This window comes from Ceratotherium simum, chromosome 30 (genome assembly GCF_057802395.1).
Source record: "Ceratotherium simum simum isolate JZ-2026a chromosome 30, ASM5780239v1, whole genome shotgun sequence".
Taxonomy (NCBI): Eukaryota; Metazoa; Chordata; class Mammalia; order Perissodactyla; family Rhinocerotidae; genus Ceratotherium; species Ceratotherium simum.
In genome coordinates, this window is record NC_141929.1 from 14,201,047 (window position 1) to 14,216,404 (window position 15,358).

Below are 15,358 nucleotides of genomic sequence, written 5' to 3' on the forward strand. Positions count from 1 at the left end.
AGCCGGCAGTCGTGTCAGAGACTTGAGTGCGTCCTGCGCGCGCCCGCCAGGGGTGGGAGGCATGGCCCGGGTGCGCGCCACCGAGGCAGCGGGAAGTGGGGCCACGGGCTGCAGGGCAGGCGGGAGCGACCGGCCCGAGACCCTCCCACCCATCCCCCACGCCGTCATGAGTCGGATGTGTGTAGGCAGGTGTCGCGGGGGACGGGATCACCTTCCCCATCCAGGCAGGTGCAGACACCAGGTGCGGGCAGACCTGTCTCCAGGTTCCTTCCTTTGTTGCCTCCTCTAAGGCCACAGCCAGGGAAACTGAGGGACGTCTGTAGAGTCACCTCTGTGGTCCGCATGGCCTGGAGCTTTGGACACCTGAAGGAAGACTCACTGATGGGGCAGGTGAGAAGCCTCACGGTGTGAAGAGGCTGGGAAAGCTGGGGAGCCATGTGCCTCCTCTGGAGTTCTCTGTCCTACCATTGGCTCACTTGTTTCCCTCTATTTCACAGCTCCTTGCCAGGCTGTGCCACCCGAGGCACTGGTGCTGTGCCTGGGGCAGCCCCAACTCCATCCGTGCTTCCTCCTTTAGTTTTTCATCATTCTCTCAGGCACTCCTGGCCCTTATATCTCAGGATGCCCAACATTCCGGAGAGAAAATCCAGTCTATGAAATCAGAAGGTGCTGGCAAAGGAATAGCAGAGTGATTATGATACAGAAATATTCTTCATTTCACAGTGGGCCTCTTTAGTGAGTTCTGTAAAACTTACAAGACCTGACTTACAATATGTCTGTTTTTGTAGCGTTTTATCTTGGGAACTTGTTTTTAATTCATATGGTAAACTCTTCTAAGCCATGTGTATATTTTCCCCAAAGTCTATAAAAGTCCTGGTGCTTCCTTCGTGTATGGGAGGAAGTGATGAGGTCCAATCTAGTTCTTTACCTGTTTCTTTGAAAGCCCCCACCTGTGTTGGGCTTCCCCCAGCAGAAAGAGAGAAGTAAGACCAACTGAGTGTGGCCCAGACTCAGAGTGAGAACCAGCTGGCGTCCAGGGACAGAGGGAGAATGGGGAACAAGTAGTCGATGCTTCCAGGGAGAAAGCAAGCCTTCTCCCTAGGTTTCCCCAGAACTGGGCAGAGGACTCCCTTGGAATGCCTTCTGGCTCAAGAGAGTGTTCTAAAACATGGTTCTAGAAGGCAGAGTTTTCTCTTGGGCACAAACGTGGTGGCTTGTAGGTTCTCCAAACGTTTTGGCTGCAAATCTCTGTAAAAACTTGAGCATGTGCTTCCATTATGTTCTATGTACTTATTTATGAATTATCTACATGTACTATGGTACTAAAATATTATGCATATTATGAAACAAACACAAATAAAAACTTTAAAAGGTAAAAATAAAGATGAATGTAAATGTCCTAATATTTTCATTGTGCACCCTGAAGGGCTGCCTTGTGGTGCGCTCGGAGGCGCCCACTGCTCTCTGGAGACCATGCATGTGAGAATCCAAGCTGCACAGCCCGGGGTGCCAAAAGAACAAGGCAGCCATTGGGCATTGCCTTCCTCTGCTCTTGGCCATGAGTTAGGAGCTGTCCTGGACACATCTCAGGGTTATATTTACTTGATGCGAACCAGACGTACACGGAGACAGTTTGTCACCATTTCTGGCTTCGCACTTATCCTGCCACTAGCTATGGCTCCGATGGACACCTCCCCAAAGAGCAGCTCTTGCCTGCACACACTGCAATTTCAGAACCTTAGTCCCTGAATAATGCACTGATTTAGAAGCCTTGTTTGCATCCCTAATTTCCTGTTCCAGCTCCTCTTACCACTGCTTCTGCCAGCTTTGTGTTTCTGTTCACACCCTCCCCATTTATTCATTATGCCTGCTCTGCTCCCACGTGTTTCTTCTTTATTTGTGATGATCTGAACTGGGGTCTGTTATGGCCCCGTCTCCTTCCTGTTCCTAGAGTGGTGAGAGGGTGTGTCCAGGCAGGTGAAAGACTGGGAGGTGCTATGATTAGTGTCTAGAATGCACCAGGGCCCAGTTCTACATTGTTGCGTGCCCATGTTGAGTTGCTTTGCTGGTTGGAGGCAGAAATGTATCAGTCACAATTCTTAGTTGCAACCAATAGAAACATAGAAACAGGTCTGGCTAATAATCATAGCAGAGAAGGAATTTATCGAAAGGACAATGATTTAAAAATAGGCAAAGGACTTGAAGAGTTCTCCAAAGAAGATATACAAATGGCCAATAAGCACATGAAATCACTAGGCATTAGGAAATCCAAATGACTAGGCATTAGGAAATCCAAATCAAGCCCCAATGAGATACTACTTCAAACCCCTTAGGATGGCTGTTATCAAACAAGCAGACAATCACAAGTGTTGATGAAGATGTGGACCAACTAGAACCCTCATACATGCTGAAGGGAATGTAAAATTGTGCAGCCATGGTAGAAAACAGTCTGGCAATTCCTCAAAAAATTAAACACAACTGACATATGACCCAGCAATTCCACTCCTAGACACATACCCAAGAGAATTCAAAACAAGTGCTCAAACAAATTGTTATACAGCAAGTTCATAGCAGCACTATTTACAATAGTCAAGAGGTAGAAACAACACAAATGTCCATCAATGGATGGATAAACAAATTGTGGTATGTATACAAATGGAATATTATTCAGCCATTAAAAGGAATAAAGTACTGGGGCTGGCCCGGTGGCATAGTGGTTAAGTTCGTGTGCTCTGCTTCGGCAGCCCAGGGTTTGCAGGTTTGGATCCCAGGCACGGACCTATGCACTGCTTATCAAGCCATGCTGTGGCAGGCGTCCCACATATAAGTAGAGGAAGATGGGCATAGATGTTAGCCCAGGGCCAATCTTCCTCAGCAAAAAGAGGAGGATTGGCAACAGATCTTAGCTCAGGGCTAATCTTCCTTACCAAAAAAAATAAAAGGAATGCAGTACTGACACATGCTACATGGTGGATGAACCTCAAAAATGTTATTTTAAGTGAAAGAAGCTAGTCACAAAAGGTCACATATTGTATGATTCCATTTATATGAAATATTCAGAATTTGGAGAAACAAAATGCACATTGGTGGTTGCCTGGGGCAGCAGGAGAACCGGAGTAACTGCTTAATGGGTACGGATTTTACTTTGGAATGATAAAAATGTTGTGGAATTTAGACAGAGGTGGTGGTTGCATAACATTGTGAATGTACTAAATGCCATCAAATTGGTTAGTTTCATGTTATGCAAATTTCACCTCAATTAAAAAAAGTAAAAGGGACAGTTGTTGGTCACAGGATCCTGGGGAGAGTCAGAAAGCCAGGCTAGGGCCTATGCTGCCAGAAACAGTGCCCCAAATTCTGCTGCAAGGCCAGTCTGGGTTGACACCTGTGTCTCGGCTGCCAGGCACAGGAACTGCCGAGCGTACTCCAGCAGCAGCGACGCTGAAGCCACCTTTGTGGCAACCCCACCTCTGTCACAGCAACTAACTCTGGCAATCCAGTGCCTTCCAGGCCTCTGGCACTCTGGACACAAGATTCCTATTCAGCTGCAGCCTCTGCCGTCAGCATTCCTGGTGCTGTGGCACTTCTCTCACCAATGTATTTCTTGATGCCGTGGCCAAGGGCGCGTCCCTGGGGCCATCTCAGGGTTCCTGGGTGGAGGTGGCAGCGAGCAGGACCTACCTGAAAAGTCCATCCAACCTTCTCCTCTAGAGGTGAGATAGCATACTGCAGTGGTTCTCCAAGTTGGTCCACCGACCAGCAGCATTGGCGTCACCTGGTAACTTGTTAGAAAAGCAAATCTACTGCATGGGAACCCCTGAAGGTAGGGCCCGGCCATCTAGGTTTTAACTAGACCTCCAGCTACTTCAGATGCAGGCTCAGGCGAGAACCACTGGCAGAGGCGGAGAATTTGAATCTAAAGTCAGACCACCTGAGGGCCGGCCCCGTGGCTTAGCGGTCAAGTGCGCGCACTCTGCTGCTGGCGGCCCGGGTTCGGATCCCGGGCGCACACCGATGCACCGCTTCTCCGGCCATGCTGGGGCCGCGTCCCACATACAGCAACTAGAGGGATGTGCAGCTATGACGTACAACTGTCTACTGAGGCTTTGGGGAAAGAATAAATAAATAAAATTAAAGTCAGACCACCTGAATTTGAGGACAGCTTCTGCCACTTAGTAACCATGTGACTTTGGGCAAGTTACTTAACACCAAGGGGGACTAGTCGTCTCAGTTTGCCTGGAACTGTCCTGGTTTTAGTAGTGAAAGTCCCATGACACCCCTCAGTTCTAGGCAAACTGGGACAGTTGGTCACCCTGAGACATCTTTCTGCCTCATTTTCTTCTGTAAAATGAGGATAATAAAATGAATTAATACATTAGAGTGTTTGAAACAGAGCCTGGTGAGACTGGTAAACAGTGACGAATGTCAGCTCTGCTGTGCTAGCGTCCTGATTTTTGATTCCTTCAACATTATACCATCCTAACCTCATTTGTTAATTAAGTGAATTTGTTAAATAAGCAAAGTGCTTAAAGCTGTGCCTGGTACAAGCAAATGCTCAGTAAGTCTCAGCTGTTTTCATTATTTCTCTCTCTCTCTCTCTTTTTTTTTTTCCTAAGGAAGATTCTCCCTGAGCTAACATCTGTCAATCTTCCTCTATTTTGTATGTGGGTCGCTGCCACAGCATGGCCACCACTGAGAGGTGTAGGTCCATGCCTGGGAACCAAACCCGGGCTGCCAAAGTGAAGCATGCCAAACTTAACCACTAGGCCACGGGGCTGGCCCCTATTCTTATTAGTAGTAGTAGTATTAGCTAATATTATTTGGCCACAATTGAGTCCAAGTTTCAAACAACCATCAGAGCAAACAATTAGAACAATCCCAGCTACCTGAGCCAGCCCCATAGACTCCTAAAAATCCATATGTTCAACCCCATCTAACGTTATTTTCTTCCTTCCCCCATCCTCTGCCCTCAGAATCCATGCCCAGATCACTTTGCCAGGATTTTGCCATCATAAATTAGCAAAATCTCACGGTTCTTTTGGTGATTCGATATCCTCCTCCCAGATTTGAGGTCATTGGCCCCCAGGGCCTGCAGGGATCTGGCTTGTTATTTCAGTCTGGAGAAAATAGGGGGTTGGGGGGTAGGGCACACAAGGGGACTTCTTTAGGGCAAGGTCATTATTTAAGGAAATGCTGGCTGCTGGCTAACGGAACTCTCTGTGGCTGCACATGGGCACTGGGGAGGGGGAGCCCAGGCTAAGCGAGGCCCTGCCACCTGCAGCACCCTGTTTCCCGCTCACCCAGAGCATCGGCATTCAGGTGGCCAACTCGGGAAGCAGGAGGGTGGAGGGCCACCTGGAGGATGCTATGGGCCATGGAAGTGGCGTGCATCCCACCCACCCATGGCCACTGGCCACCCCTCAGCCATGTAGCACACTAACTGCAAGGGATGGTGGGAAATTCCACCTAGATGTGTACCCAGGAGGAAAGGGATATGGGTTTGCCAAATAGCTAGGGAGTTTCTGCCACAAGGATCTTCAGAATGACCAAGAGGATTGCTTTTGTTGGCAAGGGAGGCTCCCTGGGTGTGGAGGGGTCCCTAAATCTTCCACACCTTCCTTCAGAGCCCGGTTCTAATGGCCTCTGCTCTCCACTCTTTCCCAGTTAGAGACCTAGTGACGGTGTGAAACCGCCTGATGCTGCAAGATGTAAAAATTCCCTGGTTTTCTCACCATGCCTTGAGCTGACAATTTGGACTCTGAGGTTGTCTTTCTGTCCTTTAAGCTGTGCAGTGCCATTAGCACAACATCCTGCCAACAGCCCTCGACTTCAGGGTAATCTTCCCACTCTTCTACAGCAGGAGCCACAGGTCCCCAAAGCCTTGCCTTTGATGGGCACTTTGTTCTGGGGACCACAGGATTAACTGTCTCACCACAGCATGGCATGGGCTGCTGGTGTCCTGGCCCTTAATACAAGCTGGATTTTCACTGTCCTCTGGCCACTTGCCAGCCTTGGATCACCCCCATTTCCCTCAGGACATCTTGCTCCATCCACTCCTAGTCCTATTTTTGTATCAATCAAGGTTCTTAGTTTTAAGCAACAGGAACTGATTCTGGCGACTCTAAGCAGAAAAAGAACTTGTTGAAGAGAGTGGTTAGTTCCCAGGAGCGCTTGGAAAGGTCAGAGGATCAGATCTGGAAGAGACTCGACTGCCTCTGCCTGGCTCAGATACCACAATCAGCACCACCAACATGGGACAGAGGTGCCTCCACCTTTGAATGCTGGATGTAGCTGCTGCTGCTGCCACCATCAATTGCTGAGATGTGCTTCTTCACATTGGCAGCTTTAATTCAAAGTTGGGCATGTGGGTGTGATTGGAGGGGCCAAGTTATGTGCCCAGGCCTTAGGTGCAAGGGAGGCTGGGAAAGGGAGGCAGACAGGGGCATTTTCAGCTTCTTTCGTGGGAGGCAGGTTCTAACTCAAAGCTGGGGGATACCTCTAGCACAGGAAGGGGGCTCAGATGTGAAGTGGCCAAAAGAATGACTCATGTCCACTGCAAGAAGCCACTAGGTGCCATGGGGACTTGGGTCTGCAGCGCTGGCCTTGTCTAACCAGGGGCCTCTCTAGCCGTTGGATTCTATTCAGGGTGGAGCTAGTAATGGAGCAGCGCTGTGCAAAGGCAGTGTGGCCTGGAGGCGCTGACAGAACCAGGCTCTTTGTGTAGCTGAGCCCACCAGGTATCTTCCAGTGAGTCCTAACTTCTTGGAACACTGTAGTGGTTGCGAGGCAGGGGACTGAGATCTCATCGCTCCTCTCAGCTTGCTCTCCACGTGACCCTGGACACATACAGTAGCCTTTCTATAAGATGAGGATACTAATAGCATCTACCCCGAGAGGTGGTTGTGAGGACTACATGAGATGATGGATGTAAAGTTTGTAGCACAATGCCTGGCAAATAGTTGGAATTCAGTAACTGTTAGCTACTGGTTGCAATCTGTAATATTGGGGATAATACAATAACTCACTCCTTTCTTCCTGGGAGCACTGTGAAAATTAGTGCATCCTTTGCATCCACCTGATGAATTCAGGGTGGATGTGTTTTGGAGTCGGCTCAGGGAAGTCTGGGGACCAGTTGTTCAATATGTCTGCCCCCTTCTACTTCTCTCCTTTTTCCTTATTCTTGTCCTTCCATCTGCTTGCCTTCTCTGTTTCCATCATCTGCTTTCTTCTCACTTGACTGCCGACCTCCCCAGTCCTTACATCATCTGCCCTCACTCATTGTGACTCCTATTCATTAACTGTCCTGTCTGTGTTCCCTGCAGTCAAGCACTCACAGCCTGGGGGAATGCAAGAGGGTGCGTCCCTTAGGAGATCCCCGTGAGGGTCTTTGTGTGAGATAAATATGGAGCAAAGACCTCCACCCCATTTCCTGGTGCTTGGCCCCTGCGATGGTTAATTTTACGTATCAACTTGACTGGGCCATGGGGTGCCCAGATAATTGGCTAAACATTATTCTGGGTGAGCCTGAGAGAGTGTTTTTGGATGAGACTAACATTTGAATCAGTAGACTGATTACAGCAGATTGCCCTCCCTCATGTAGGTGGGCCTCATCCAATCAGTTGAAGGCCTGAATAGAATAAAAAGGCTGACCCTCACAAGTAAGAGGGAACATTTCCTGCCTGACAGCCTTGAGCTGAGACATCAGTTTTTCCTGAGTCTGGAGCCTGCTGGTCTTTGGACCGGAACCATGCTATTGGCTCTCCTGTGTCTCCAGCTGGCCAACTGCAAATCTTGGGATTTGTCAGCTTCCATAAACGTGTAAGCCAATTCCTTATACTAAATCTCTTTCTATAGGTATATACATCCTATTGGTTCTGTTTCTCTGGAAGAGAACCTTGACTAATATTTAGGGGGATGGGGCACAGCCATGACCCCATGCTTGTCTGCTCTGCGCTGCAGGTGGCAGCTGCCCAGGAAGATGGCCACCACACCCTTGGACATGGTTTGCCATTGATGGTGAACTCCCCAGACACTCCAACAGCCCCTTTGTGATAGTTGGCCCCTACTGGCAACCTGGTGGCCATTGAATGGTTTTTCCCACTCAACTCAAAGATTGGTCCCATGATCGAGGCCTCTCGAGTATTTCTAGTTTTAGGGGATAGTGATGATGTCTAGCCCAGAGGGAATGCCAAGCTGACTTGACTGACGTGCCTTCTCCCTTGGGCATAGCAGGCATCTGTAAGTGCCCATGCACTGTTGCCCTGCGTGGTGGATGTCAGTGTGATTTGCTGTACCCTCTGGACATTGCAAATGTGGAAATGACCACAGGTATGAATATATGCCAAAGGGACAGACACAAAAAGCCAGACAACACAGAGGTGCAGGTGTTTACCTTGGTGCACTGGCATTTAATGTGTCCTTGCGTGGATGAAACAGGATCATGAATGGAATAGAAAGGCGGAGGGTAGGGGTGCAAAATCGCCGACTTCCTCTCAATTAAGCATGAGATCTAGATTGTCAGCGCCTCAGGGACATTGTTGCTGGTCTCCTTGTGCCTTGCCACTGCAAGCAAGTGCTGAGTAAGTGCTCTTAGTGATGGTGTTGCAGGAAGTCTTGAAGACAGGAAAAGGAGAAGGCTCACACTTGTTACTGTCTTGGCAGCCAAAATTGGGCCATGGATGACGATCACAGATTCAGGAAGAAAGAGGGTGGGCTCAGGGAGGGGCCTCGAAGTCACAGGTGCGACTCTGGGGTCTGATCTATACCCACAAACAGAAACCAGAATTGATTCATGGAGTTCCATTCACATGTTCAGCAGAAATCAACTGAGCACCTACTGAGTGCCAGGCCCTGAGCGAGTGGAGGGAATACAGCGGTGAGCAGGATTCCCCTCCCTCTCCCTTGGGTGTAGAGCTGTTCTCTCCAGTGGTGAACGCTGAAGGAGGGGAGCCCAGAAATGAGACAATCTTCCCATGCCTGGTGGCCACACGGCTGCATCGTTTGACTTAGCTCTCCCCTGAATTGGGTTTAGCTGACTCTTGACTCCCCTGCTGAGAGAGAGGGCAGCAGGGTGTCCGGGGTGTCTGCTCCCCAGCCCAGGCCAGCTACTCACTTTGTTTCTCATTCAGAGCCACCCTGGCCATTTCAGACACAGCCAGCCCAGGGGCTTAGCCCAGAGGCAGCTGTGGGGCGTGGGCCTGGCAGCGGGCAGGCAGGCCAGTGGGCGGGTAGATAGGCAGCAGGAGAACACTCGAGAATTAACCTCGACCAGGGCTAGGTGTCTCCTCAGAGGACGCGAGGATCACAGACATCTCCTCCCCTGCATTTTGAAGGTACACCCCCACATTCTAGGGCCTGGGCAATGGGGTTGATTCCGACGGTCGGTGGGTGTGGGGTGTGAAGGAAACAGCAGACACCCTCCCTATTCCCAGGGTTTGTTTTGAAGTGAGCCAAAGGGACTGTTGGTCTCAGCAACATGGTCCCTCGAGGATGGGTAGGTGGGCCCAGTGTCCGTCGGGGGCCAGGCTGGGCTGCCCACCAACCTGGGGTGGGTGCTTCCTTCCTGCGAAGGGCCAGCCTGGAAGCAAGTGGGGCCCATGTGCACTTGGCCCCTTCGTCCTGCACCCCTCCCTCCCTTCTCTCACGCCCTGCCCCTCTCCCTTGCTCTCTCTTCAGATTTAGACATGGCTCGAGAGCCCAAGCCCAGCCCTGCCCAGCCAGGTCAGAGGAGGCAGCAGGGCACAGCCATCTCCTGGTGAGTCTGTCTGGGGTTGCCTGCCAGGGACAGAGGCTGGACGCCGGCTTGTTTGGGGCTCTGGGTTCCCCTGGGATGGAACAAGGGCCCCAGAAGGCTTGCTCAGTGTGCTGCAACCCAGCCAGCTTGAGCTGCCTGTCCTACTCACTGTGGCACCTGAGGATGTCCCTTCTCCCTCGGCCTCAGGTTTTGTCTGTAAACTGAGACAGTCCACCCAGCTCTTGCCAAGGCCCCTTCTAGCCACCATCCTGCTGGCAGAAGCAAGGTGCCCTCTCCTCCTGCCTGGAGCTAGGGTACATGGGTCCTCCAAGAGGAGCCTCACCTGCGGGGCACTTGGGGGCTTTTCCCAGGTAGAGATATTTGGAAAGTAGCAAATGGGAACCTTTCTAGAGGACATCTTGCCCCTAACTTGAGAAGCTTAAAGAAATTTTAAAGGAACCTTTAAATGTTTTCAGAAAGGAGCTCACCAACCTCTGCCAGGCAACACGCAATTTCACAGGCATAACAAGGGTGTGTGTGAACACAGTGGCCCCTTTGTCCCCTCAGCTGGGCATTTGCGATGGCTGTGCTCAGCTCCCTGCTGTGGGCATTTGGGTGGTTTCTATCTTGCTGCCAGGGAAGAGGGGAGGCAATGGGGCAGGTTATGTTAGGAACAGCACTGTGTAAACATCCTGGTGCCGAAGGTTCTAGTTCCTTTTGGGTTTTGCCTCAGATCATCTCCCCAGAAATGGGGTGGCAGGGCTGGGCTGGAGGACTGCTCTGAGAAGTCTCTGCACCTCCAGGTTGACCTCGAGAGAGATTAGGCCAAATGTCTCCCTGCCAGCGGCAGCCTGAGGGTCTGCGTCACCCTGTGTGTGTGCCAGCATGGGCGGCTTTTTCTCTGCACTGTTTTGGGCTGATAAGTAGATGTATACTCATGGGTAGCAGATAGTTTTTTAAACTGCGTTTCTTTAGTGATGCACAACCACATATGTGGTGTGTTGGTTTGCTGTCTCATGTGTGAGCCTCTTATCTAGGGGCATCTGTTGATATGGTTTTGTCCTTATCTGTCTGATGGGAGGTACGTGGTTCTTTCCCATAGTTCTCTCATGTGTGTTTTAACATAGCCACTTTTGAGGCTGGGTGAAGCTCTTCGTCAGTTCTTCACTTCCAGTCGCCTTCTTCAGATTTTAGATTTCACCCCCCTCACCCCCCTGCCAACCTCCTTGCCTGGCAGGCTGGGATCCAGTTGTGTCAGCCCTCTGAGGGGTGCAGGTGGGGGAACACGGAAGCAGTGGAAAGTGATGACAGTTGTCCCACAGGGGCTGTGACTCCATTCAGAGGGACTCCAGCATTCATGGCCTGGGGCAGGGGTGGCCTCCTTAAGACCCGTGTGTCCCCAGGGGACTCCAGTGGGGAGAAGGAAGCATTTCCCAGGGCCTGGGACAGCGTGGGTCTGGGGCAACAGTGGGTGGGTGGCTGTGGCTGTGGCCCCTTGGGATGGTGCCCAGAGGAGGAGCAGGTTGGGAATGGGGTTCTGGTGGCCACTGAGCTGCTGGATGACCTTTCCATGAGAACTGGTCAAGTCTGGGCCACATGACTTGGGCCTCAAAATGGAATTTGTCAACCTGAAGGGAAAGGTTTGTGATGGAAGGATTGCCCCAGGTCCCCTCCCCCTGCCCCTGAGGACACTTGAGGACGTGGCTTGACTTCTGCTCACCACGCCATTCTGGCCGTGCGTTTTATTTCTCTTTTTGTGGGAAGGCCCGGCTTGCAGACTGTAACCATTAGCCCAGACCAGGGGAGGGCTGCAGCTGCTAACCCCTGACCCCATGCAACCAGGCCGCTGCCCTTTGGGGAGAAAAGGGCAAGGCCATCCATCCAGGGTACAGGCGTCAGCCCTTGCTGATGACTTCGGGTGGGGCGGGGATAACGAGGGAAGGCAGAGCAGAGAGGCCTGGAGACACCCCCTGCCTACAGCAGGCGCTGCCGCAGCGGCGCCTGCGCCCTAGCCCCTAATCCTCTAACCCGCCGCCTGTCTCAACCCCGGCAGCTCCCAAGTCTGTGCTCAGTAGTCCGTGAAATCACATTCCTTTATGCGGCTCATTTCTAGCTGCTTTAAAAAGTCATTTTAAGGAAAATGTAAGAAAGAGAATGTAAAAAATAATGTTAACTTCTGCATTGGCCGGGAATCGAACCCGGGCCTCCCGCGTGGCAGGCGAGAATTCTACCACTGAACCACCAATGCTCCCGCTGCTCCAGCACCTCCACGGCGGCTCAGGTGGTCTACCACAGGCCCCTGCGCCGTGTCTGGATTCTGCCAACTCCTCCGACCAGTCGCGGAAGGGAGGAGGGGGACCCGGAGGAGCGAGACTTTTCCCCGAACGGTTTTGCTCAGCTGAGGCTTGTCACCTTGAGTTCTGTCCTGGCCCCAGCCCTCCTGGCTCGATCTTTTCTGGCCCTCAGACGGCTGACTGTTTCCCGCAGCGCGCCCGCGGCCTCGACTCCGCAGCGCCCCGGGGTGGGGACAGGCCCTCCCCGCGCTCCGCTGGCTGGCTTTCCTTTCTCCACGGATGGGCCTCCCACCACCGGAATCAGCATCCCTGCGGTTCCCGGGCCGCCTACCCAGACCTCCTCAAGCCGGAAAACCGGGGCGGGGCTGGCCGGAAATCTCACTCGCAGGCCTGGGAACCCCGCGGCATGAAGAGGAAGGAGGGGTCCGAATGCCCTCCATTCCGCCCCGGTGGCCCCCAAAGGCCTCGCCCCTTGTGGGCTGGGCCTGAGCTGGGGGCGTGGGCGCTCAGTACCGGAAAGTTATTTCAGTACTAAACTTCACTGCCCGCAGCATGCATTCCCCTCCCCCTCAACTGGTCGCCTGTCCCAGACGAAACCTGAAGCTCTTGTAGCTGTGTCCCCACAGAGCCTTCCTGCCCAGGCAAGGACCCAGTCGTCCCTCTGCCCCGATCCCCTCAACTCTTCCTGGGCACCAGTTCCCTGGAGTGCCTGGTGCCTGAGAGAAGGAGGTGAGGCCAGGCAGTGAGAGCCCAGGACTTTCCAGGCTCGTCATCTCTCCCTGGAGCAAAGGGGTAGGTGGCCTGGCCACGGCTTTAACCCTGCCTGCCTGGCCCTGCCAGTGCTGGGCCCTGCATCCTGACGATTCCCACGCAAGGATTAAAGGCTCTTACACCCCCACCGTGGCTTTGGGCCCTGACAACTCTCCCTTTCATCCTTTGCCAGACTAAGGTCCAGAACGTCAGTACTGCCTGGGTCAGGCAGAGGAGCCTTTGGAGGGCCCCACTCTGGCTGGCTGGAAGCTTGCAGGCAACTGTCCCCTTCCTGCCACCTGGAGCCACGGGAAGGTGCTCCTTATCAGAGGCCAGCCAGGGGAAGCTGGTTTGCTGTGGTCTCTCAAAGTGACCTTGGGCAAGTGCCTAGGGGCTCTTTGGGTGGAGAACCCTGTGATTCTAAGGAAAAGCTGCATACCTCAGTTTCCCCAAGTTAAACTGGGTCTGGGCAGAGACTCCGGCCATAGACACTGACCCCTTCCCCATTCGTCTCTTCCACAGCTGCAGTAACTATGACCTGGACTACGAGCTGTACAGGGAAGATGTTCCCTACAGGTGGGTGGGTCCTGCCCCCTCGGTCCTCTGGGCAAACAGGTGGGGCTGGTTGGCCTAAGTCCCTCTCTGTCCTGCCCCATAGGGTGTATGAACACCACAGGATCCCTCCACTCATCAAACGCGTGCCTGTCAAGATCCGGAGGACCCACGTGGGCATGGGGGTCAAGAGGAGCTTCAGTCCCCACAAGGCCCCCAGGAATAGCCAGCTGCCCCCAGGGCAGATAAAGTGTGAGTGAGGGGGCACAGCCCTCACCCGCAGCAACAGGGAGGAGTGGGCAGCCCCTAGCAGTGAGGGCAGGCCTGGGAGCCCTGGCAGCACTGCTCTCTGCCCCCTGGGCCCAGCGGGGCACCAATTCTGGCCCCTCTCCCAACAGTGCAGACTAAGGAGCTGCACTCCATCAGGGGGGAGCTGAGCCAGATCAAAGCCCAAGTGGACCACCTATTGGAGAGTCTGGAGCACATGGACCAGCAGAGGGAGCAGCGTCCAGGTCAGGCACCCACGAGTGTGGGCCCAGGCCACGCTCTTAGCAGGCTCCAGCTTTTCCCACTCCTGAGGGTGCCAAGGGTGCTCAGGGTCCTGCCTCTGCTTTTCCTGTCTGCAGGGATCCTCCCTGCCCCCCGGAGTGCACTTACCCCACTCTCTCTGGCTATTCCTGTGGCTTGAGGACTCTTGTGGCTTCTGGGTTGTCCTATCACCCCCACCCACTCAGCAGCTAGCTGGGGCTTCAGAAACCCAGCCATTGACTGGTTACTCTCCCTGCACAGGGACAGAGAACAGCGAAGAGAACAGGGGCTCTGGAAGTAAGGGTTCCTCAAGCAGAACCACTGAGCCCCAGCAGGAGCCCGGGGGCCAGAGGGCCCATCCAGAGGCACACAGCTCCGAGGACAGCACAGACCCGGAGGAGGCAGTGAGTGGCCTGGCACCTCCTCCCATCTTCCCCCTCCTTGTGGCCTCCCTGTGGGCCAGGGAGGGACTCGGACTTGTGTGGGAGCCCACAGTGGTGGGTTGGGGGAGAGGAGGCATGACTTCAACCACAGGCAATGCTCAGGATAAGATGGGCCCTGCCCTGCTTTTTATCCCCTCTCAACTCAGGCTTGGTCGGCTCAGCTGGACCAGTTCTGGGCTGAAATACCATCTCATCCTGATGGAGGGTTTAGGGGAGGGCTTTGAGCATTGTGGAGGGAATGTCACAGGTGTGCCTTGTGGCCCCAGATCCCTTGCCTGAGAATCACTTGGTAAGCTTGTTAAAACTCAGATTTCTGTCCTTTTCCTGTCCTGGGGCCCCCACCTGCTGCCCCTAGGGTCTTTAGACTGTCTGCATTGTACCATGCTCCCCAGGGAAGCTGTGGCACAGACCTTTCTGGATGGAGAATATCCACACCTGGATCTGATAATAACCCTGTGTGCATCATTAAAGGGCCAGAATGTTCCCTGTCCTACCATATCCTCCTTCCCTATTGGTGGTCCCTGAGGCGGACCAAGCCCCGCTGCTGTTTGGGCCATCTCAGCAAGGCTCAGGCTGCTGGGGGTTGGCAGTGACGAGCTCCCCTTCCTCCACCCGCCAGCTCTGCCCCTTGGCCTGCTGGGTTCCAGAGGGCTCTCACTACTGACCAGCCCAGAGTCACATCTGGAAAGACAGCTAGATGGAGAGAATGCTTTCTTTTGTCTGATAGTTCTGGGTTCCCAGGACTCAGGAAGAATCTAGAACAGCACTGAACTGCCAAACCTGCCAAGAAAGGGAGGTGGGGGTAAGGGGAGACTGGGAGATGTTAGTAGATGGCCCTCCCTTTCCCAGTCGTACGGTGCCTCTCAGCCCCCCTGACCCAAGCCCTGCTTCTTTTTCCTACAGGTGAAGAATCACGCGTCGGACCAGGAGGGCGGCCAGTAGGTTGGAATCCCTCCGGGCTCATTAGCTCCAGGCACCTTCCCGGATGGCCCCCTTCCTTGCCTTGTGTGGTTTTTCAAAGGCCTCCCGATGGCACCTGTGCAACCGGAGTCACCCAT

The 15,358-nt window shown here is 53.2% G+C and overlaps 1 protein-coding gene and 1 non-coding gene across 2 annotated transcripts; one reads left to right on the forward strand and one right to left on the reverse strand.

Annotated features, from left to right (window-relative positions):
• The first annotated feature begins 61 nt into the window (after positions 1 to 61).
• LOC147913093 (uncharacterized) lies at positions 62 to 15,302 on the forward strand. Its single transcript, XM_087419628.1, has 9 exons — positions 62 to 170; positions 9,676 to 9,754; positions 11,996 to 12,120; positions 12,654 to 12,756; positions 13,222 to 13,353; positions 13,436 to 13,581; positions 13,728 to 13,841; positions 14,119 to 14,261; positions 15,204 to 15,302. The coding sequence occupies exons 1-9, from the start codon at positions 62 to 64 to the stop codon at positions 15,240 to 15,242; spliced, it is 990 nt and encodes a 329-aa protein (XP_087275754.1). The 3' UTR covers positions 15,243 to 15,302.
• TRNAG-GCC (transfer RNA glycine (anticodon GCC)) lies at positions 11,911 to 11,981 on the reverse strand. Its single transcript has one exon. It is a non-coding gene; the product is annotated as a tRNA-Gly (tRNA).
• Positions 15,303 to 15,358: the final 56 nt, after the last annotated feature.

What these genes read in the sequence shown, in the direction of transcription:
- LOC147913093 (XM_087419628.1), top strand. Translation starts at nt 62, where the DNA reads ATGGCCCGGGTGCGCGCCACCGAGGCAGCGGGAAGTGGGGCCACGGGC. An exon ending in AGGGAAGATGTTCCCTACAG is followed by an intron (nt 13,354 to 13,435) that starts GTGGGTGGGTCC and finishes CCTGCCCCATAG; the next exon opens with GGTGTATGAACACCACAGGA. An exon ending in GCCCCCAGGGCAGATAAAGT is followed by an intron (nt 13,582 to 13,727) that starts GTGAGTGAGGGG and finishes CTCTCCCAACAG; the next exon opens with TGCAGACTAAGGAGCTGCAC.